Source organism: Canis lupus, chromosome 18, assembly GCF_048164855.1.
Source record: "Canis lupus baileyi chromosome 18, mCanLup2.hap1, whole genome shotgun sequence".
Taxonomy (NCBI): Eukaryota; Metazoa; Chordata; class Mammalia; order Carnivora; family Canidae; genus Canis; species Canis lupus.
Window position 1 is genome coordinate 47,336,661 of NC_132855.1, and position 23,995 is coordinate 47,360,655.

Consider the following 23,995-nt stretch of genomic DNA (forward strand, 5'->3'; position numbering starts at 1 on the left):
TTCTACCTAGGAACTAGTAATATATATATATAAAATCACAGCGCTTTGTAATTATATTATTTAGTTATCACAGCTACTCTAAGAAATGAGTATTATCTCCATTTTATATGTGAATGAACTGAGCCCCACACAGGTTAAAAGATTTAGATAAAATTGCACAATTCATAAATGGCAGAACTAAGATTTGAGTTCAGATCAATGTGGCAGTAACAATGGACTTTGCTGCCTCACATTTATTATTTGTATTAATTATCCAGAAGTTCTGTGAGATGGGACACTATGAATCCCCAGACAGGTGCTATCTAGTCCGTACCAGTACCACACACTGGCCTGTGTCTGCTCTGATTGGCCAGTGCCTGGACTGTAGCATTTTTTATTTTGTATAAGCCCCTGATTATTATTGTAAACTTGGGTTGATAGAGGTTAAGTAAAATTCTTAGAAGCTTACTTAACATTAATAGGTAACTGGGATCCCTGGGTGGCGCAGTGGTTTGGCGCCTGCCTTTGGCCCAGGGCACGATCCTGGAGATCCGGGATCGAATCCCACGTCGGGCTCCTGGTGCATGGAGCCTGCTTCTCCCTCTGCCTGTGTCTCTGCCTCTCTCTCTCTCTCTGTGACTATCATAAATAATAAATAAAAAAAAATTAAAAAAAAACATTAATAGGTAACTATAATATTTGTGTTAATATTTATTATAATAAAACATCATTTTAAGCCATTATCAATTGACTATACATTTATTAAGCCAGAGACTACCTTATATAGTTTAGATGGTTTTGCAATATTCAGAGCACTGGTGTTCAGTAAACATAAATTGGATGAACTTTTGCCTATAATTGTACACATTTTCAAAAACCTAATTTTTCTCTCTTTAGGCCAGAAAAGGCCGGACTACCATTGTGATAGCTCATCGTTTGTCTACAGTTCGTAATGCCGATGTCATTGCTGGTTTTGATGATGGAGTCATTGTGGAGAAAGGAAATCATGATGAACTCATGAAAGAGAAGGGCATTTACTTCAAACTTGTCACAATGCAGGTAATAGTCCAACTCCAGAATTTTCCTCAAGTATCTCAGGTATAAACTAATTTTGCGTGTTTAGTACTATAAATAAACATTACTTTTTGTGTTGATTATATTGATAAGTGAGAAGAATACTTGGGGAATTAAGACCATATTTTTCTTCTCATTTAAAAGGAAGGAAAATAAAGAAGGCTAATTAGAGAAAATTAAAATTTTATAAATATTTAAAGGTAATCTATCCACTGTAGTAGCCACTAGCCTCATATGGCTATTGAGCACGTCAGTGGTAGTTATTCTGAACTGAAGTGTTTTAAGTAGAAATGCATTCCAGATTCCAAAGATGTGGTACCAAAAAAAGAATATAAACTGTCTCAGTATGTTTTCATATTGATTACATGTTGAAATGCTAATATTTTAGATCTATTAGGTTAAATAAAATACATAGTAAAAATGGATTGATCTCTTGCCTTTTTAAATGTGGCTACTGAGAAAATTTTAAATGACAAATATGGGTTTCTGTTGATAGCACTGGTCCAAAGCAAATATTATTGAGCCCAAACACCCACAAAAAGTCCTATGAGCGTAAGATACAAGGACAGGATGTCATATTATTTCATCATATTCAGTGGTAATCCCCCTTCACTGGTTTTAATTTTCAAATATATCACATATTTATACACAACACCCGTGCCCAGAAGTTTAGCTTTATCCTTTCCTACAGTGATGTAAATTACCACTTTCTTTGATAAATTTCATTTGTTTTCTGAGCCTAACCTGCTTATGTTTATTTCTTGTTTATTTTAGACAAGAGGAAATGAAATTGAGTTAGAAAATGCCACTGGTGAATCCAAAAGTGAAAGTGATGCCTTGGAAATGTCTCCAAAAGATTCAGGGTCCAGTTTAATAAAAAGAAGATCAACTCGCAGGAGTATACATGCACCACAAGGCCAAGACAGAAAGCTTGGTACAAAAGAGGACTTGGTACGGAGAGGATGTAGTTATGTCTTCAGTCCTCCTTCTGGGCTAGCCCTGGGGTGGCAGGAGTAGGAACAAGAGTTATTCAAAATCCTCCTGTCCTATCCCCCTAAATATTCCACACACCAAAATCTCAACATTTTAGACTCCGATTACCATTTATGAATGAGAATTTATAAAACAAGAATTTTAGAATTAGAATTTATAATGTAAAGAGATTTTTTAAAAATTTATTTGAGGGAGAGAGAGTGTGTATATGTGTGAGCAGGGGAAGGACAGTGGGAAAGGGAGAGGGAGAAGCAGACTCCCTTCTGAAATGGAGCCTGACATGGGGCTCGATCTCATGACCCTGAGATGATGACCCGAGCCAAAATCGAGAGTTGGATGCTTAACTGACAGAGCCACCCAGGTGCCCCTATAATGTAAAGAAATTCTAATGAGTCTTCAAACATGGACAGTTCTATCCTTTTATCCCTACTTGTAAATACTCTTGTCATGTTCTTTTTTTTTTCTCTTGTCATGTTCTAAATGTCAGGTAATTATTAAATATTTATGGAAACATCATTTATTTCTTAAAATATAAAGGAACAATATAATAGAATCTGTCAGCACATTTTAAAAAATTAAATAGCCAGGGCATCTGGATAGCTCAGTGGTTGAGCGTCTGCCTTTGGCTCAGGTCGTGATCTTGGGGTCCTGGGATCGAGTCTTGCATCAGGCTCACTGCATGAAGCCTGCTTCTCCCTCTGCCTGTGTCTCTGCCTCTCTCTCTGTGTCTCTCAGGAATAAATAAATAGAATCTTTTAAAAAATAAAATCAAATAAAAAAATTAAATAGCCATCAATTCATAAGAAAATTGGAATAAAACATCTTCATTTAAAATTTTTGTACATATTGAAGGACTGTGCATCATTAAATTGATTAAAAGTATCAGTTCTTCTTCTAACTAGCCTATTGTAATCTTTTGTTTTCCAGAATGAGAATGTACCTCCAGTTTCCTTCTGGAGGATTCTGAAGCTGAACTCAACTGAATGGCCTTATTTTGTGGTTGGTATATTTTGTGCTATTATAAACGGAGGCCTGCAACCAGCATTTTCAATAATATTTTCAAGGATTATAGGGGTAAGAATTTATGTCCATTTTTTGGATTTAATTGTGACTCCTAAAAAAAAAATTGTGACTCCTGAGTAAACAATGAGCTGTTTTTATTCATAAGCCACAAAAAATATGTACCTTCCTATGAAACTCCACAATTTGAAGATGTAGGTCTGACAGGAAGGTGAATTTTTCAAGGCTTCCTTTGTGCTTGTAGTTTGTGGCTGTCTTAGGGTCCAGGTCCCTGTAATAGGCCATAAACCTGCCTAGGTGAGCATCTCTTGCCTGCCGTCCCAGGGCTCTGAGTAAACATCATGAAAAGTCATATCACTGGTGTGCAGAGAGAGCTCTTGGTGTGCTTGTCAGGCTGACTTGAGACAGAACTGTCCTGTGACGTACACACTTGTTAGGATGTGGGCAGGCCTCTCATGCTGCCTCTGCTGAGATGTCCATCCCACTTGTTAAGATGAAAACAAAAAGGAATGGCTTCTGAAAGGTTGACATATGGTGGTTGTGCCTGTTTTTAAATGATGGCATTTTTAGCAATAAAGCTACAACCCAGGCAGGAATGCTCTCTGTTTAGCGGTTGGTGTTCAGATATCAAGCTGAGGATACCCTTGCCATAACTACTGAAAATATGACAGAGAAAGAAGTTGATCCCTACATGAAAGAGGCCAAACATTGACTTTTGATATACCAAAAAATATATAAATATTCAGGTCTACCCATGCCTGGCTAACTTCTTTCTGGTTAGTATTCATATGTTTAATGTATTCAAGAAATATTTTTGCAGTGACTGCTCTGTGCCACATACTGTTCCAGGCAGTAAAAACAAAACAAAACAAAACAAAACAAAACAAAACAAAACAAAACAAAACACCAAGAAGGAGACAAAGTGTCTGATAGCATGGAGCATATGTTCTAGGACAGGGGTTAGCCAGCTTTTTCTATAAAGGGTAAGAGAGTAAACAGTTTAGATTTTGAAGTCCATATGGTCTCTGCTGCAAACATTTAGCTCTACTGTTGTAGCACAAAAGCACCCATACAGTGCAGAAACAGATGAACATGGCACTATTCCATCAAAGCTTTATATAAACATTTAGCTGGTGGTCCACAGGGAACTCATCCCTGTTCTAACATTTGTTTATAGGCAGGGAGGTAGACAGTGGCATCATCAGGAAAAGAAAAAAAAAAGTGGACTAGTTAGGAATGGGTTTGGCTGTATGTAACAAAAACTCAGCCTAAGGATTTTATATTTTCTTTGTTCTTCATGTAACAGTAAGTCTAGAAGCAAATGATCCAGCACATTGACTCCTAAATATTGGTTAGGCAACTAGTTATCTGCCTCATTGAAGGTTTGTAACACAGGGTTTAAGGTCATGGGCTCTGAGTTAGATTCTTCAGGTTTATATCTTTGGGTCATCACTTGGCTGGCTGTTACCTTAGATGAGTTAATTAATTTCTCTGTGCTTCTGTGTAAGGTGGTGACAATAATAAACCTTAGGAGGTAACTGTGAGGATAGAGGAATAGTATACGTGAATTTGAATATGAGAATAATAGCTCTCACAGAATAAGAGCTCACAGATTGTTAGCTATTTTTTGGTTAAAATAACTAAGAAAAATCTCCTTTAAAAGGCCTTTTCCCCCCCTGTACAAAGGATAAAGTTTACTGGGTTGGGTTAGGAATGTAGCTCTGTTATAAGACAATTTTGGCACACTATGAAGGGAGTTGCTTGTTTTCTTTTCCTATGAAGTAGTTATTTGTGTTCTCTAAGCCCAAGACATCCTATTAGCGTTCTTCCCATCACTAGAAAGATCTCCAAGTATGGTACTAGGTCGGCTGGCTATCTAACTGGCCATCCTACAAAGAAGACTGGCTCATTGAAGCTCCTTTCTTGCCAAAGGCCTGGGCTGAGTGAATGACTACCTCTCTCTGGTTTACCAAAACAGCATCAGCAAATTTGTCTCCAGCTTGAAATGTCCAAATTGTAAAACAATAAATTGCCATACAATGTAGTTTACCACTCAAATAGGAGGACAGTCTTTTTTTTTTTTTTCTTTTTTTCTTTTTTTTTTAGGAGGGCAGTCTTTATTCTTGTTTCTACTTTATATAGTTGATGTGGCCTCTATGGTACTCGTTATTGCAAGAGAGAGTATGCACAGTGAAAGGAGTAGGTCCCTTTAGAAATGATATAGACCCATTCTTGGCCCATAAGGAAGGCAGAGTACACACATCTTTAGGTTTGGCATTAGGGAAACCAGCCCTGACTTCCATTATGCTAAGCCTATCTTGACTCCCAAATATTGTGCTTGATGGGAAGTGGGTCAGACCCAGAAAGACTTCTTTAGTCTTTGAACTGAAAACCTTTAAATATTTTCTTAACAGATCTTTACCCGAGATGAGGATCCTGAAACAAAACGACAGAATAGTAACATGTTTTCTGTATTGTTTCTAGTCCTTGGAATTATTTCTTTTATTACATTTTTCCTCCAGGTAAGTGTCTACATTTTCACTTTATCCATTTTGGGGAATGCATCCTTATTCAGCTGGAGAAATTTCTAAACATCTTTGTAATTTTCTCTATTAACTGGTCTACTGGGAACCAAATTTCTTTGACCTATTTAAAACAAAAATGTTTTGACGCACCTGGGTGGCTCAGTTGGTGAAGCATCCGACTCTTGATTTAGGCTCAGGGTCATGGGATTGAGCCCCGAGTCAGATTCTGTGCTGGGCATGGAACCTGCTTAAGATTCTCTCTCTCAAAAAAAAAAAAAAAGATTCTCTCTCTCTCCCTTTTCCTCTGCCCCTCCTCTTGGTTCATACTGTGCTCTCTCTCTCTCTCAAAAATAAATAAATAAATAAATAAATAAATAAATAAATAAGTAAGTAAGTAAATAATATTAAAAAATAAAAATATTTTAAAACAAAGACATTTTGCTTCCACTGGAGCACTTACTTACCTTCTCTTCCCCACCAACACCTCCCCTAAATGAAACGTTAGTGAAATCAGAGGGAAGAGGGTGTCTGATCTAATACGATGATTGAAAATGAAAGCTGGGAGTCAAAAATGGAATTCAGAGGAACCCTGGCCATAAGTTTGGATATAAGTACTGCCAGTCAGTTACAGTACTCAAAAATGTCTTGGTATGTCCTGAAAACAACAAAAGCAAAACACTGTAAGCAAGTCATACTGATGTAAAAAAAAAAAGTTTGAAGAGTTTATCATTCAACTTTTGCTAAAGGAAGAAGAAACTTTTTAATGATGGAAGAACGTCAGTCTTTAAACAGAAACTATAGACACATTTGTGAGGAGTCAGATTTTACAGCATGCAAATCATTTGGCTGGAAGAGAATTGCAAAGAAATTAAGTGTTCTAAAAGTCTAGTATGGTAAGGCAGTGTTGGTTTTGATGTTAGACATGGTTTGAGTATGAGTTGCACCTATTCCTAATTTTGTGGTTTAGGACGAAGAAATAATTTAAACTAAGCCTCAATTTCCTCATCTGTAAAGTAAGAATATCAGTACCTTCCTCTTGATGATTAAAATAATGTGACCAATGTCATGTGCCTTTTCCATGACTGGGGAGGAGTGTTGGAGCAGGGGCCAGGCGGCTGTCCAGCATCGTCTGGCGCACCCTTGGAGCCAAACTGAGGAACAGCCATGTGTTACTGCACCCTCTGCTGCCCTGGGCACATGCGTCCCCACAGGCGAGGGAGCCGAGGTCACTGCCAAGGTCATTTTCTTGAGAGAAGATTACTGATAAGGACCATTCTCTTCTCAGCCCCAGCTGGGGAGCAAGGACATGAGACTCCTCTTTGACCAGCTCATGAAGAACAGTGAACACAGCTCCTAGAAATATTTGCTTTCATATAAATTTAAGTGTACTTGAAGGATCAAAGACTTCAAAACCTTTCTTCCTGACGCAAAGCCTATAAAAGAACACATGCCATAGACCCCACTTTTTCCCAGGGGCCTTGAAGCTTTGATTGTGCAGTGTTCCATAATCAGAAAGGGTAGTTTCCAAGATCTATAAAGAACTTATTAAACTCAACAGCAAAGAAACAAACAATCCAATCATGAAATGGGCAAAAGACATGAACAGAAATTTCACCAAAGAAGACATACACATGGCCAACAAGCACATGAGAAAATACTCCGCATCACTGGCCATCAGGGAAATACAAATCAAAACCACAATGAGATACCACCTCACACCAATGAGAATGGGAAAAATTAACAAGACAGGACACAACAGATGTTGGAGAGGATGTGGAGAAAGGGGAACCCTCTTGCACTGTTGGTGGGAATGTGAACTGGTGCAGCCACTCTGGAAAACTGTGTGGAGGTTCCTCAAAGAGTTAAAAATAGAACTGCCCTATGACCTAGTAGTTGTACTGCTGGGGATTTACCCCAGAGATACAAAAGCAGTGAAATGGCAGGACACCTGCACCCCAATGTTTATAGCAGCAATGTCCACAGTAGCTAAACTGTGGAAGGGAGCCTCAGTGTCCCTTGAAAGATGAATGGATAAAGAGGATGTGGTCTATATATAAAGTGGAATATTACTCAGCCATTAGAAATGACAAATACCCACCATTTGCTTCAACGTGGATGGAACTGGAGGGTATTATACTGAGGGAATTAAGTCAGAGAAGGACAATCATCATATGGTTTCACTCATACGGGGAATATAAGAAATAGAAATAGGGGAAAGGAGGGAAAATGAGTGGGAAAAATCAGAGAGGGAGACAGAACATGAGAGACTCCTAGTCTGGGAAATGAACAAGGGGTATTGGAAGGGGAGGTGGGCGGGGGGATGGTGTGACTTCGTGAACCGGGGGATGGGGGGCACTTGACAGGATGAGCACTGGGTATTATACTATATGTTGGCAAATCAAACTCCAATTAAAAAATATACCAAAAAAAGGGTGGTTTTCATATTTTAAGGAGGTCCTTACCTGCAAGGAGCACCTGAATTCCTTTACGGAGGTGCCATTGCAACCATGATTGATGCTGCTGTTGGTATGTCTGCGATTATAGCTGGGGGAATTGTCATGACTGCTGATCTCAACATCAGTTTTAGAAGGCCCATCCTCTTTTCTTCAGTAGTGATAAATAGCCAACTTGATAAAGTTGAAGGGAGGAAATTGTTTCCTGTAACATTTGAAGTGTGGCAGAGAGGACTCTCTACTCAGAGGCAAAAGCTTATTGTAAAGCTAGATCCTGAAAAAAAGTTGTTTTTTTTTTTTTTTTTTTTTTTTTTTTTTTTTTTTTATGATAGTCACAGAGAGAGAGAGAGAGGCAGAGACATAGGCAGAGGGAGAAGCAGGCTCCATGCACCGGGAGCCTGATGTGGGATTCGATCCCGGGTCTCCAGGATCGCGCCCTGGGCCAAAGGCAGGCGCCAAACCGCTGCGCCACCCAGGGATCCCCTGAAAAAAAGTTTGACGTAAAAGAGCTTCTGATGCATTCTATACCAACCTTTTAGGCTCTTCTTCCTCCAGAAGGAGCTGTTGTATCTAGCCACACTCCACTTACTTGCTATTGGGTCCCCCAGAGGGTGAAGCCTGCTAACACTGACCTTCCAGAACACATCTTCAGAATACAACTGCAGGAGCTGTTTCCACCCTCTAAACCTTTTATTTATTTTGTTTTAAGATTTTTCTTATTTATTTATTAATAGAGACACAGAGAAAGAGAGGCAGAGACACAGGCAGAGGGAGAAGCAGGCTCCATGCAGGGAGCCCAACGCGGGACTGGATCCTGGGTCTCCAGGATCACGCACCAGGCCGCAGGCGGTGCTAAACCGCTGCACCACTGGGGCTGCCCCCTCTAAACCTTTTAACACAGAAGCACCCCCTGTGAGAGTGCCAGCAATTCACTGTGTCTTCTTAGAAGTGTCTGGTTCTCATGAGTTTGAATGGACTCCTTGAGTTTGCATAAGCAATGGTGTCTACTCCATTGCAGACTGAAGAAAAAATTCATATTGAAACTTTTACTACAAATTTAGAAATGCCAGAAAATCAAAGGAAGGAATAAATATGTGTGTGTGTGTGTGTGTGTGTGTGTGTGTGCGCATGTTATAAAGCTAGCTTTTTTGTATCCAAACAAATCTTTTTGGCTACAGTAGGAAAGACAACTAGTTCCTATAGGAATGGATACCTCAAATCTAGATTCTAGGAATTAAAAAACTGTACCATTGAAAGAAAGGAAAAAGAAAAGAGAAAGGAAAAGAAAAAAATAAGGTGATCAAGTTCTCAGGCCAGTATGAGTTAGTAGCAAACACTCAATTACTTATTAAATGAATGGATGTTAACCATATGTAATTTTTTAAGATAAAATTCTGAACAGATCTCTTTATTTAATATGTTATAAGCATGCATTAATTTTTATAGAGACAACATTTTTCCTGACATTATAAGACGTACCAAAGAAAAAACACTGAACTCTTTCATTACGAAGTACTTAAAACGTTATCCAGTAATTTGACCTAAGCAGAATAGATGTAACACTTTCACTGTATGCACGGTTGCCATAGCAACTGTTAATGCCATAGAACTTAAAGATTCCTGAGTGTGAAGTTGATTAAGAGATTTTAAGGGCGGTAGGCTTTAAGCTGGTCCCTTAAACTTTGGAGATTTGAATTGGTAAAGCAAAGGCAGTGAAAGCAGTACCTTTGTAACATGATGATGCTCGGGGAGACAGGAGCTTGACTTGCCTGGCAAAACTAAGTGAAAACAAAGGCTCTAAATGTTAGCACCTTGGAAATGTAGAGATGGCACAGTGGCCAACACCGTTAGAATGCCCGGCCTCTCATTTAGAAACAAAAGCGGAGAGCTCTGTAGGTGAAAAATTTTGGACGCTGGGTTCCCATTCCAGTTAGGATTCTCATAGACCTAGATTCGGGTTCCATCTCTAACACCTTACAGGTGTGTCCTCTGGCAACTTAGCAGCCTCCTTAAACCTCAGTGGCTTTTGTAAAGTGATGATTATATGGTTGTCATAGGATGACATTCTTCCATCACTAAGAGAGTTGTCATATGTATATACATATATGTTTATGTAATGTATATAAACTACAGGTTCAGAATAAGCACGTAACAACAGCTAGGTCTCAACAAAAATAACAGTAATATTCCTGTAGTGAGCCAGATATTTCACATTTTGTTCAGTGTAGTAGCAGAAACCTTAATCTGGCCATTTCTAAGTATATTGTTTTAGTAATTTCAGGCTTTAATTCCATTAATATAGGGTTTCTCCCTTTCCTCCCGCTCCTAGATCAGTGTCTGTGTTAGCAGAGGGGTGCAGGGTGATGGTCTTTGGACATTATGTGGCTGCCTGCTGCCTGCTGGCACCTGGTAGAGCCTGAGGCCTTCAGTTACATGGTCCCACCTGGCTGTCCGCCTTTATCAGAACCAGTTGGAAGAATTGGCTCTTTCTTCACTTGTGCTCTTTGCCTCCGTTTCTTCCCTCTCTCAGTAATCTCCACATGCTAGTTGGGGACACAGAGGAGATATAACTGCCCTTTCCACATCTCTGATTCTGCAGGGAATTGAACTGTTATTGGAGCTTCTCCTCTTCTGACGCACCATGGGCCATTTCTGCTCTACTTTCCCCATGCCATTGTGTGGCAGACCTTATCCATAGACTGCCATTTCCTGGAGCTCCAGAAGATGGGGAAGCACTGCCTCCTCCTAGTCCTGTATCCCCACACCCATTGGGATGAAGGTTCTGTTGCCCTTTCTCCCCAGATGTGACCCCACATGGCCACAAACTCACACCAGACTTTATTTCTCAGAGTAACTCCTCCCTCCTCTCAGACACAGAAGGTTATATCCTTGGGGGGAAGGGGAGGGGCAATGTATAGCATTCTTTCTTGGTCAGCCTTCTTCCCCAGCCTATTTTGCTCCTGGACTTTGGTTTTTTTAACTTGGAAACTAGGAATTTGATATCTTTGTTCCTTGCATCCTTTATGGCTAGGGTGGCTAAATATTTCCGTTTTCCCAGATTACACCTCAGGTCTTGGTATTTTAGTAAAAGCATCCTTCTGCATTTTCAAAGTGATATGTAATACAGCCACCCTGCTTCGAGTGCTCCTGTCTTGGAAACAACTTCAGTTTTCTGAATGATATGCCCTGGTTCACTGGAAGAAGTAAGCAGGAATAGGAATAGGAGCAAAGAAACACATTTACTAATAAATCCCTGATCAGCCTGCCAGTAACTATGGAATAGCAGTGATGATCTAAAAACTGGGCCACCCTGGCTATGCTGCCAATGTGGTCTGTACCATAGTACATGGTTACTGGAACATAGCCAACCCTGACATCTGGCTTTCTGATTTTGTCCTCTTAGCAGGGACATCAGGTCTCCCTCCTTTTGTGTAATCAGTGGCTGGGTCTCTGACAAGTCTCCTTTCTTGTGGTATGTTCTCATTCACAGGGCTTCACATTTGGCAAAGCTGGGGAGATCCTCACTAAGCGGCTTCGATACATGGTTTTCAGATCCATGCTGAGACAGGTATGTCTGTTGAGGATTGGGCCGTGCAGAACTCCCTGCTTGTGCCCATGGTCTCACGTAGTGGGAGTGCTGTCAGGTTACTCAGATCAAGCTCCCATGTTGGTCTCCCCTCAGATATGTGACTGGACAACCCCTTAGGTCTGGGTCAGAGGTCCTTCTGGCTGTCGGCTGCTGTGGGTGGGACAGGGAATGGGATTCCCACAGAGAGTCCCCAGAGCAGATTCACCTCCAGCCTTTGTCTTGGCAATTGGAGGCAATGTAGGCGGTACCCCTCATCCCTTTCTCTCTTTCCTTCTTTCCCCTGGGAAACCCAAGACATTCATGTTTCTTCCCACCAAGAGATGCTTCCTACACCCTTTCTTTTCACAAATCAGAGTAGATCACCACTGCCCAATTTCTTTGCTGGGGTTAGACTGATACAGTAATCCAAGTCACAGTGTAACAAGCTGATACTGGCTTAATGGAATGCCTCTTAGATTTCATACCTTCAAAACCCTAGCAACAGGCTCATGTGAATGTTTTCTAGGAAAAGGGGGAGGGAGCTTCTGGGAATGTAACCCAAAGCAGCCCAGTTCAAAGGCAACGTTTCTTTAACAATCCTGGAAATTTTGTATATGACTTTATAACTCTCCATTTTAAAATCACTGGTCGCTTGCCAGTGAATAAAATGAGGCTCCAGAAGGATGCCCTGGATGTGCCAAGAGTGCCAAATGCTAGTTGAGAAGCTTCAGTTTGCTCCATTAGGATTTCTAGATGACGTTCACATTTTTCTGGCTGTCTTTGGTTCCTCAATCCTCTCCCACCTGTGCCACCATTACTTAAAAAGAAGCATATTTATGGGAATTGCTAGTCAGTGACTGACAGAGCCAGGACTGAATTGAATGAGTAACAGAGCACTATTTGATGGGGGCCCTGTCCTAGGACTCTGAGTCAAACCGTATTTGTAACTGAGATTCCATTTAGGACCGAGGCTGATCTAGGTCCAGAACCAAATTCCCCATTACCCTACCAGCCCCCAGGCCGACTCCTGGATACATTATACTTTGGAAGCTGAGGGGATGGTTTGTGTAATGACCTCTCCATAAATTATTAAGTCTGGTACATACATATGGAGGACCTTCTCTTTCAGAGCTGTAATACAAAGTTATTGTCAGGCATTCAAACATTAGTAGTCCCTGTCTTCAAGGAAGTTACATGCCAGTGGAAGAGGAACTCAAACACACAGTTTTAAAAGGCAAGGGGATACATACTAGAATAACTTATATACTTTCATTTTTCTTAAATATTTTGGGAAACCATGGTAGATATTGTTTTAATTGCAAATCACCAGTACAGATAACAGGACCACAGTTACTTTTATTACAGATATAAATTCATACTTCACACTCAAAATCTTTTTAGTATTTATGTATTTAAAAAGGTAAATGGACAAATGGCCAACAGACACATGAAAAATTGCTCAACATCACTCAGCATCAGGGAAATACAAATCAAAATCACAATGAGATACGACCTCACACCAGTCAGAATGGCTAAAATTAACAAGTCAGGAAACAACAAACATTGGCAAGGATGTGGAGAAGAGGGAAGACTCTTACACTGCTGGTGGGGATGCAAGCTGGTACAGCCACTCTGGGAAACTGTGTGGAGGTTCCTCAAAAAGCTAAAAATATAACTACCTTAGGATCCAGCAGTTTCACTACTGGGTATTTACCCAAAAGATGCAAGCATAGTGATCTGAAGGGACACCTGCACCCCAATGTTCATAGCAGCAATGTCCGCAATAGCCAAACTATGGAAAGAACCCAGATGTCCATTGACAGATGAATGAATAAAGATGTGGTATGTATATATCTCCAATGGAATACTACTCAACCATCAAAAAAATGAAATCTTGTCATTTGCAACAAGGTGGAGGGAACTAGAGGGTATTATGCTGAGTGAAATAAGTCAATCAGAGACAGCCATTTAGTATATGATCTCACTCATATGTGAAATTTAAGAAACAAAACAAGGGGTCATAGGGAAAGGAGGGAAAAAATAAAATGGGATGAAATCAGGGAGGGAGGCAAACCATAGGAGACTCTTAACTATAGGAAACAAACTGAGGGTTGCTGAGGGGAAGGGGGGATGTGGTAACTGGGTGATGGGCATTAAGGGGGGCATGTGATGTAATGAGCACTGGGTGTTGTACTCAACTGATGAATCCCTGAACTCTACCTCTGAAGCTAATAATATATGTTAATTAATTGAATTGAATTAAATTAAAAAATTAAAAAATTAGTAAATGGCTTTATAAAAAAATCCTATTTTATGTTAAACTTAAATTTTCATCTAGATTTCTTTTGTTGATTTTTTTAAACCCATTTCATTTATTCTGCCCTAAACTACAGTTATCTAAACTGCCTATTCAGCCTCTCTATTTGGATGTCTAGGTAGCATTTCATGCTCATTTCTAAAATTGAACTTTTGGTCTCCCTTTGCCATGGGGCTTACTTCTTACCTAGTCTTCCATCATATCTGTCGCGGCAGCTCCATTGTACCTGTTGTTCAGGCTAAGAACTTTAAGGTCATTTTTGACCCTTCTCTTACCATGTGATGTTACAATAGCCTCCTATCTGGTCTCGCTGCCCCCATTCTTATTCAAATCCATTAGTTTTACCTCCAAGAGCCAGGGTAATCCTTCTGAAATATAAGTTAAATCACACGCCTCTACCCAAAACCTGCTGGCAGCTACTCATATACCTTAGGGTAAAATCTGGAATCTTTACAGTTGCCTCTAAGGTCATAAATGATGTGGTCCCTGTCACTCTCAGACCCATCTCCTACAGCTTCCCTCTTTTCCCACTGTACAGTCTGTACACAATGGCTTACTGCATAAGGATAAGAGAGGGAAGGAGTAGGAGAGCCAAATGAGAGTGGAAATCTGTCCAAAAGAAGAGGCAACTTTTATAAATTCATACAAAGGTTTTTAAAGCCCTTAAAGCTTTCTTGAAAATGCATGGATAAAAAAAAAAAAAAGAAAAGAAAAGAAAATGCATGGATAGATCAAGTATGCCTTTGCCTCAGGGCCTTTGCACAAGCTGTTTCCTCCTTCTCTCAGATATTCTCTTCCCTCACATCTCTGCTCAAATATCACATTAGAGAGGCCTTCTCTGTGCCTTTTTTTTTTCACTTTTTCCCTCTTACTCTGCTCTATTTTTCTTCATAGCACTTATTACCACCTGGCATAATATGTATTTATTTACTTGTGGCATCCATCTCTAGAGTCTAAGCTTCATGAAAGCAGCAACTTTTTCTTTTTTGTTCACGGTTGTATAGATCCAACACTTAAAATCACATTTGGATAAAAGAAGGCAGAGAAGAAGAGAGGGAAAAAATTATCTTAACAAATGAAATTATTTATGTATTCATCTGTTCCTTTCTCGTCTATTGAGTGTCAAATCCTGAGTGCTAAATGCAGGGATAGAAGTAATCACCAACCTGACCCTGTCCTTGCCCTCAAAACTAAGGGTCTTATAAATAAAGCTTTAAGACACTAAAGTCATTTTTTGTGCCACAGGATGTCAGCTGGTTTGATGACCCTAAAAACACCACTGGAGCATTGACAACCAGGCTTGCCAATGATGCGGCTCAAGTTAAAGGGGTATGTGCCTTCATTCTGCTGGTGTTTGTCTTAATTGGCCATTTTGGATCTCAGCATGAAATTAATTTTCTCATTACAAGTGTTCTCATCATCATTAAAATATTAGATAAATATGTCACACAACCAATCATGTGCCTTATAGCAAAAATGTTAACCATTTAAACATTATATACTGTATAGTATATGCATAATTTATAGGCTTTCTTTTGTTATTTACTAGTTAGTCATGCTTTAACAAGATACACATGGAAGGATAATTATTTAGAAAAAGAAGTATTTACCAGCAGCATATCATGTATCTTCAGTCTGTTTTGTGTTCAGTTAATCAACAGAAAACTGTAATTGCTACTGAAAAAAAGAATGCATAAAGTTTCTGTATAAATGTTTAGGAGCACTGCAGTTGAGAGAAGAGGGAAAAAATCTAAAAATAAGGTCGAGGGGGACATGGGTGGCTCAGTCGGTTAAGCATTGGACTCTTGATTTCGGCTCAGGTCATGCTGTCAGGGTCGTGGATAGAGCCCCATTTTGGGCTCTGCACTGGGCAGGCATGGAGTCTGCTTAACATTCTCTCTCTCTCTCCCTCCTCTGTCTCCCCGCCCACCCTGTTCACGTGCATGTACTCTCTGTGTGTAAAAAAAAATAAAATAAAAACAGGTTGAAAGAAATAAGGGAAAAAAGAAAAAAAATGAGAAACACATTAAAAAATTAAAGCAGTGGTTAGAAGGAACAGCTTTATGATGTTATGAAGCTTAAATTTTACTACTTCATGACTCTCTTTAATTGGTATAACTAGAAACGAGGTCTTGATTTGTGGAGGAAGTGACAGTTTCTTCTTCAACTACAACTGCTGATGGCAAAAATCTACGAGATGATGTAGGATTTGAAAAAAAGCATATGATCTCTGCCATGTCCTTCCCTCCCTTGAACCTTACTAATCTTTATCTTTTAGTCTTTCTCTAAGGTAGCTCTATATTAAAGTTTCTTCTATTTAATAAATGGGGCTTCTGTAAGAATAAATTAGGTGATCAATATGAAAGCACATGGAGTTTTAAAATTATAAGTCTTAGGAATTGTTTTCATATAGATTTCTTTACTCAAAGCAAACAAATCAACAAAAATTGAGGTTTGATTGAGTCGTATGGCACCTAGCAGAGCCAAATATACATTCCTTGTAATACCTTTGAACTTCTCAAAACAGACAACAACCCTGGCCTTATATGTCTACATGGTATGTCAGATTGTCATTAAGTGCTGTGGGAAATAAGTGGTAGCAGGATGTATAGATAGGGGCTTTCTAGTTGTCAGATAAGGAAGGCCTCAAAGATATGGTGGTTACGCAAGAGGCCTGAGTGAGGGAAAGGTACTAACCCTGTAGATGTGTGGAGAGGAGTGTTCTAAACAGAAAGATCGGCAAGTGCTAAGGCCCTGAGGCAGAAGCATTTCCATAACTGTTCCCAAAACAGTAAAGAGGATAGTAGGGTGGGAGTAAAGTAAGTGAAAGGAAGAGTCATAAGAATTGAGATCAGTATTATATCTGGAAATAGACAGGAAACCATTGCAGGGTTTCAAATACAGGAGTGATGTGATCTGAAATTTTTTAAGGCTGCTGTAGGACTAGGCTGAAGGAGGCAAGGGTGGAGGCAGGGTCTCTTTTGCCATAAATCAGGGGAGAGATGATAATGTTTTAGACTGGAAGACTGGGGTGGTCATACTGAAGGTGACAAAAAGTAATCAGATCCAGGACATAGTCTGAAGATCTAGCCAACGGAATCTGTTGGTTATACACAGGGTAGAAGATAATGGGGATTTAGAATGTCTCCACAATTTTTGACCTGCATTACTTAAGAAATGGAGTCACTTTTTAATGAAACTGGGAGCCTGTTGAAAGAACAGATTTGAGGGAGAATTGAGAGTTCTTTTTGGAGCATGGTAATTTTGAGATGCCCAGTGAGACGTCCCCATGGAGATGTCAAGAAGGCAGAGAGATGTGTAAGTCTGGAGTTGAACACAGAAGTCTGGTCTGGAAATAGACACTTGGAGATTTTTCAGTGCAGTGGTGGCCTAGAAACTATGAGACTGAGTGAGAGAGCTAAAGAAGTGTATGTAGGTAGAGAGCATAGCAAGTCCTGGGCCCTGAGGTCAGGGCTATGAGGATGGACCCATAGAGAAAACTGAGAGGGAGTCGGAGAGGGAAGAGAGCAGTGTCCTAGACACAACATGGAAAAAGCATTTTAAGGAGGAGCAGTCTAGGATATCAAACACGCCAATGAGCTTACAAGATGACTGAACATTTTATGGCACAGAGGTGCTTATGCTGTTGACAAGAACTGTTTCCAGGGAGTGGTAGGAACAAACCTGTTGGGAGTGGAATCATGAGGAAGGAGAAAAGAGAGCTAACACAATTGGACAAATCATTAAAGGACTTTCTGCAGGACTCCTGGGTGGCTCAGCAGTTGGACAGCTGCCCAGGTGGTGATCCGGGGATTGAGCCTCACATCGGGCTCCCCGCAGGGAGCCTGCTTTTCCTTCTGTCTGTGTCTCTGCCTCTCTCTCTATGTCTCTCATGAATAAATAAACAAAATATTATAAAACTGAATAAATAAAATAATAATAATAAATTGTATTGAGAATCAGCCAGTGAGCTTGGGGTCAATCCAATATTGCTCCCTCCCTTCAGAAGCCATTCTTGGGGACCATAATCAGTGTGGACAAATTGTGTACTTAAATTTCTGAAATCCAGTTTTTCCTAGTTGAACTTTGCTGCCATAACTTTAGTAGGCCTTTCACGGAGACCTGGTCGTGTGCGCGATATGCTTGCGTCGATACACTCGGCCGATAGCCCATTTGGTGTGGAGGCCACATCCTAGAGGAAACTCAGTCCTGGGTGCCAGAACCATGAGCAGGTGTAGTGTGAGCATCATGCACAGGTAGTTTTTCTCCCCTCCTCTGAGGTCCCTCTGGGGTTGTGGTCTGCCCTTAGCCCCCTTCCTTTCCTGTATCTGTCACATGGGTGGTCAGCCCTCTCCCTCTACTGTTGCCTTTGAGGTCCTCGGCCACTCGCAGGAACTCCAGCAGTCCCTGGTTGCCTGCTGGTGTTGACCAGGTGCTTTTCACTTGCTTCTTCAAACCTGCACTCACATGGCCCTCCTAGCACAGGCACCTGCACACCGTGTATGAGCCATCAAGTCAGAACTGTTTTCCAGAACTTCGAACAACAGCTAATAGAGAAGGACCAAGCAAGAGGAAGCAAGTAGGGCTGTGAGTGTCATCACAAATTGAAAAGCCCAGTGTAGCTGTTACCACAAATCAGCAGAGACAGTGTAGTTGTATCCACTTTATACTACCAGCTGACCTGTTTATGATGGGGTGTATGTGTGAGATGTGTAAATATGTATACATACACATATATATATACATGTACATATATACACTCATATATACATGTATATACCCTTCCATCTGTCTATTTCATGGTGGGAAGTAGTGAAACTAATTTTTTATATCTAAAAATATCCAAAGTAAGCAGTACTGTTAAAAATCATTCCACCCAAGGCAGGGCTAACTCAAGTTTGTGTGTATATAGTTAGTGATAATGTTTGTCTAGGTTTAATGGTCTTCATATTTAACTTCATTGTCAATGAAACATGTTTTCAGATGTATTTTTAAGTAAGCAACATAATTCTGCTAGAAATAAATCAGGAGAAAATATATCTCAATATTTTACCTGGGAAATGATGAGCTTTTAAGTTTTATTTTGGTATTAGGACTAGAATTCTGCAGGGAAAAAAAAGCAAACGAGAGCCGTGGAGAGATCAAAAGCCACCGTGTAGTTAAAAAATGTTTTTCCGAGGAGAAGGTGGTTGAGGAAAAGATGATGTTATAAATGTTTCTAATTTCAGAAAGAGGTTCAAGAAATAGGCTTTTTTTTTCAGTATCACAAATGTTTTAAATTAGATTTCAAGCAATATGGTTATGTTTGGAGGAGGAAATAAATAGCAGAGCAGGGAGTAACAAGGCAGAATGGGCAGAAAAATGAGTAGAAGAGGAAGTGAGATATAATTACTTGAATGTGTGGTAGGGTGGAGAGGTAATGAGGGGTCTTGGTGGATTTCAAGTGTTAGCCTATTTTTGTCTGACCCTGTTTCACGCTTGGGCTGTGATTTTTGGATTGTTATCTTCTCTCAGCTGTACTTTTTAAAAAAATATTTTATTTATTTATTCATGAAAGACACACAGAGAGAGGCAGAGACATAGGCAGAGGGAAAAGCAGGCTCCCTGCAAGGAGCCCAATGTGGGACTCGATCCCAGATCCCGGGATCAAGACCTGAGCAAAAGGCACTCAACCACTGAGCCGCCCAGGTTCCCCTCAGCTCTACTTTTTTGAAATGAAAATTACCATGCTACTATTAATCTTTGCTGTCCCATTAACTGTGATCCTCAGAACTCTAGACTCATATTCCGCATGAGGAATAGATGTGGAACCGTGAGTGTTAGTCTTTGGGATAAAGAACAGTAATGTTCTAGAGTGGTTCACCTGCTGTGAGCTTGCGGGATGTTCTGAGGCTTCTCTCAGTCAGTTGCTGTGGGAAATGAGTTCTGGGTAGGATTTGTAGATTCTGAGAACAGGCGCAATCTACATCATCCCCATGCCACAGACTTTCTGGCTTGTAACCTTTGACTTTCAGATTGAAAATGTTCAATACAAAGAGCTGGCATTGAAATCCACTTCATTCTTTGGCTTAAGTCAAATTTGGTTAAGCATCCCTCTGATAGAAATCCAATGGCTGCATCAAATAAAAAGAAATGCTCCATTTTTCATGCTGTATGGTACAAATCCTGGTATAGAATTTAATGTACAGAGGCTCCTGGTAGTTGCAATACCCTTGTCCCCTAATTACCGGCCTAGTGTTTACATCACATAGGTGTTGAATGATTGCAGAGGGTTGACACTGGAGTGATGGAGAAGGGGGAATATAAAGAATTCCATCCTAAAATTTAGGGCTGAGAGAAGTTTTGGTTATTAATCAACATATTTTCTCATTTTGAGGGTTGGGAGAAATTTGTCCAAAGTCACAGAGGAGATAGTGACCATTCTGGACTCTACTCCATCATAATCTTTACCTGAGTCTGGCTCCATGCATGCAGAGAGAACTTTGTGAGTAGAAAAAACATGGGCCGTTTCCAGATCTGGGGATCAGAGCAAGAATTTGGAATGGATTGAGGGCTTGGGTGTTTCTAAGGTAGAGAAGTACAGTGTGGAGTAGTAGACTGAATTGACTTTATAGTTTGACTTTTGGCTTTAGAACTGGAAGTCACTGCATGCTACTGAAAGTCATGCTTTGGGCCCCCTCTAGCATTCAGACTAAAGGCTCTGATGCCCGCTTAATATCCTAACTTAAATTCCATAACTTCCAGCTCTGTGTAGTTTTTCCACATCAAATGAAGGTTAAATTAAACACAATAAGCATCTCAAATAGGCCAAGATATATTTGGATATTCTTAATGACAAATATTAGGTTCAACTTATGAGTAGCTATGCATCTAATATAGGAAATTGCCAACATTTCCTGTGTCACTGTTGGACTATTTTATCTTGTATTAATTTGAATAGATTGCTTTAGTGATCATAGTTTCATTGATTAATGAAAATCTTCTTTGTGTTAAAAATTAAAAGAGATCCTTCCACCTTTTCCCATGTGATAGATAAATGACCAAGACCTGACTGGATGACAGGCACATGGAGGGTTAATCAAATTAAAACAGCCCACCAAGCAAGCCTAAAAAACCCCTAAACTTAGAAACTCTGGTGACAACCCTTTCGGGTCCCCTCCCTTTTCCAGAGCTTTGTGCCATCACCTTGTTTTACTGCCTTAAAAAAAAAAAAGAAGAAGAATAGAGGTGTGACTAGGTGGCTCATTTGGTTAAGCATTTGACTCTTGATCTCAGCTCAGGTCTTGTTCTCAGGGTTGTGAGTTCAAGCCCTGCATTGAGCTCCACACTGGGCATGGATTTAAAAAAAATTGAAGAGATACAAATATGTAATTTAGATTTGAATTATTGATCTTCTACTTTCAGTATTTACTCTGAAGTCTTCAGTATTTACTTTCAAGATTTACTCTGAAATCTTTATTTTAGAAACCAAATAAACTTATTAGTAAACCTTTTATTTTTATTTTGTAACTGAGAAGATAATTAATAGAATTTCATGAAGCTGAATTGTCATCATCCTGAAGAAAATCTAGGCATAGATTTTTAAAGAGAATATGAAAGCATTTCTGTAATTTGTTCTGTCTTTTTTTTTTTTTTTTTTCTTGTAGGCTATAGGTTCCAGGCTTGCTGTCATTACCCAGAATATAGCAAATCTTGGGACAGGCATTATTATATCCTTAATCTATGGTTGGCAATTAACACTTTTACTCTTAGCAATTGTACCCATCATTGCAATAGCAGGAGTTGTTGAAATGAAAATGTTGTCTGGACAAGCACTGAAAGATAAGAAAGAGCTAGAAGGAGCTGGGAAGGTGAGTCAACCAAATATCACTGCTGATCTAATAGAGCAAAATATTCTAATCAGTGTTGTTCTGTTACTCACTACTACTTACTATGCTTGGAGAACGGTGTTATAACTATTCCTCAAAGCAGTCTCACCTGACACTTGTTCAGCAGATTGGAAATGGAAGAAAAGGAGCAAAACAAATACTGAGGCTACAGGCCAATGACTAATTTTATTAGGCTTTTCTAGTTTCAAACCATTGTCTTTACACTCTTCCTCTACATCCTCTACCCCCCATCCCCGCAAGCAGGCTGAAATCCATTCCTTTACTGAGGAGGGTTGCCCTATTTAATTACATATGATGTTATGATTAAGGGGATTAAAATATGGAAAAGTCCTAAAGGCATTTATTCTATAGGGGTTAAATTATTAGCACTCTTTCCTTTTTTATCATGCCTCCTGCTAGCATCTTAATTCTATTTAACTTTATCCTACTACTGCTATTGCCACCGCTACCACTACTTTTTTTTTTCTTTCTTCTCCTTCTCTTCTTGCATACTTGTCTATTTGTTGTTGTAGTTGTTGTTTTTTAAACAAATGCTTGTATGGCATTTACTGTGTTTCCTGGGTAAAGCTTTACTTCCTCATTGTAGCCTTGAAGGTAGGCTCTGTCATTAACTCTTTTTTTCAGCTGAAGATGGGTAATGACCCCCGTGCTTTAGACTGATAAGCCTCAGAGTGGAGATCCAAAGCTGTGCCTCTGTGAAGACCCAGGGAAGTCTGCTAATGGCCAAACAAATCTGATATCACATAATTTTTGTCAATACAGAAATGGAAATTGTCAGAGTATGAGTGACCCCCAAAACTGGGTAGGGATACATTTATTAGTGGACCCTTCAAGGTTCCCAAGAGTCAGGGCACAGACCTAGGAAGCCCCTGTCCGGGAACCTGTTCTGTGACCAGTCACTTCATTTAATATTGTACTGTCTTGTTTTTTTCTTTTCCCACCTCTGCTGTTGGCTTTTCATATGAGAAGACAGAAAAATATAGGACAACATGTATAAAAAGAAAACGTAGTATCATCATTTCCTGAGGTGTTCAAAATGTACCAGAAAGGAGCCTTAGGTCATTTATTGGAAGAAAGTGATCAAATTATAAGATATAGTTATAAGGTAATTCATTGCACACCATAGGTTATCACCTTTGAAGTGGTGCATCAGATTTAAGACTCTTGGAGTTGTATCACATGGGGCAAAGGAAAGGGTGCCGATGCACGTGGTTATGTGTGAATGTGGCAGGCTCACTGAGCAAATGTTGTAGGTGAGATAAATGCTCTGATTCAGTGGTGGTTCACGAGACAGGCTAATGCAGGTAGGGAAAGTGGAGGTTGCAGCATCATCCAGTCCATGTAATTTTGAAAATCAACTCCCAAAGCTCATCATTCCCAGGTTACCATTTATTGAGTATTTATTATATGCCAGCATCACAGAGGAGCTCTGTATGCATTTTCTCATTTGATATTCTTAATAACTCTTTTGGATTATGCCTGTTAGATGACAAAACCTGAGGTTCAGAGAAGTCAGGTAACCTGCCCAAATCACACAGCAATAATCTAACTGATCTCCCTACTTCCACTCCTTCCTTTCTTGTCCACCTGCTTTCTATATTCCTCTCACAGAAGCCACACTGATGTCTTACAAACACAAATAAGATCATGCTAACCAATTACCAACTTAAAACCCTCCAGTGGCTTCTGATCACACTTGGAATAAGATCAACTTTTTACCCTGGTTTATAAGATTCTTCATGACCCAGCCTCCCTAACAACTGTGAACTCATCTTTCTCTACTTTCTCCCATGCCTACCCCTCTCTGGCTTCATGGGCTTCCTTTTTCAGTTCCTGGAACATTCCATGCTGGCTCCCTCTGATTTTTCATGGCTGGTTCCTTTACATTATTCAGGTCTCAGCATTAATATTTCTTCAGAGAGGCTTTTCTTAAAACTTGAAATAATTTGTGACACTTCTCAGCACTTGAGGTTTCTTTACTATTTCTTTCTTTATTGATTCATGGTCTGTCTTCCCTACTAAGACATAAGCTTCATGGGGATAGGACTATGTCTGTGGATTTGCCTTTAAAGGAACAGAGCAGGCCCAGGATCCCAGAGCAGGATTGTGTGCTGTCAGCCTGCTCATGGCCCCTACCTTGCTTGTGCTCCATAGATTTCTGTCACATTATTATTGAC

At 39.9% G+C, this 23,995-nt stretch overlaps 1 protein-coding gene across 1 annotated transcript in view; it reads left to right on the top strand.

Moving 5' to 3' along the window:
• The window catches only part of ABCB1 (ATP binding cassette subfamily B member 1), a 97,998-nt gene that overhangs the window by 54,592 nt on the left and 19,411 nt on the right, over positions 1–23,995 (top strand). The window contains exons 15-21 of the mRNA XM_072784285.1: positions 877–1,038; positions 1,828–2,004; positions 2,974–3,120; positions 5,481–5,588; positions 11,535–11,612; positions 15,175–15,258; positions 21,576–21,779. Of these exons, the coding sequence (XP_072640386.1) occupies positions 877–1,038; positions 1,828–2,004; positions 2,974–3,120; positions 5,481–5,588; positions 11,535–11,612; positions 15,175–15,258; positions 21,576–21,779 (960 nt within the window). The remainder of the gene's footprint in view (positions 1–876; positions 1,039–1,827; positions 2,005–2,973; positions 3,121–5,480; positions 5,589–11,534; positions 11,613–15,174; positions 15,259–21,575; positions 21,780–23,995) is intronic.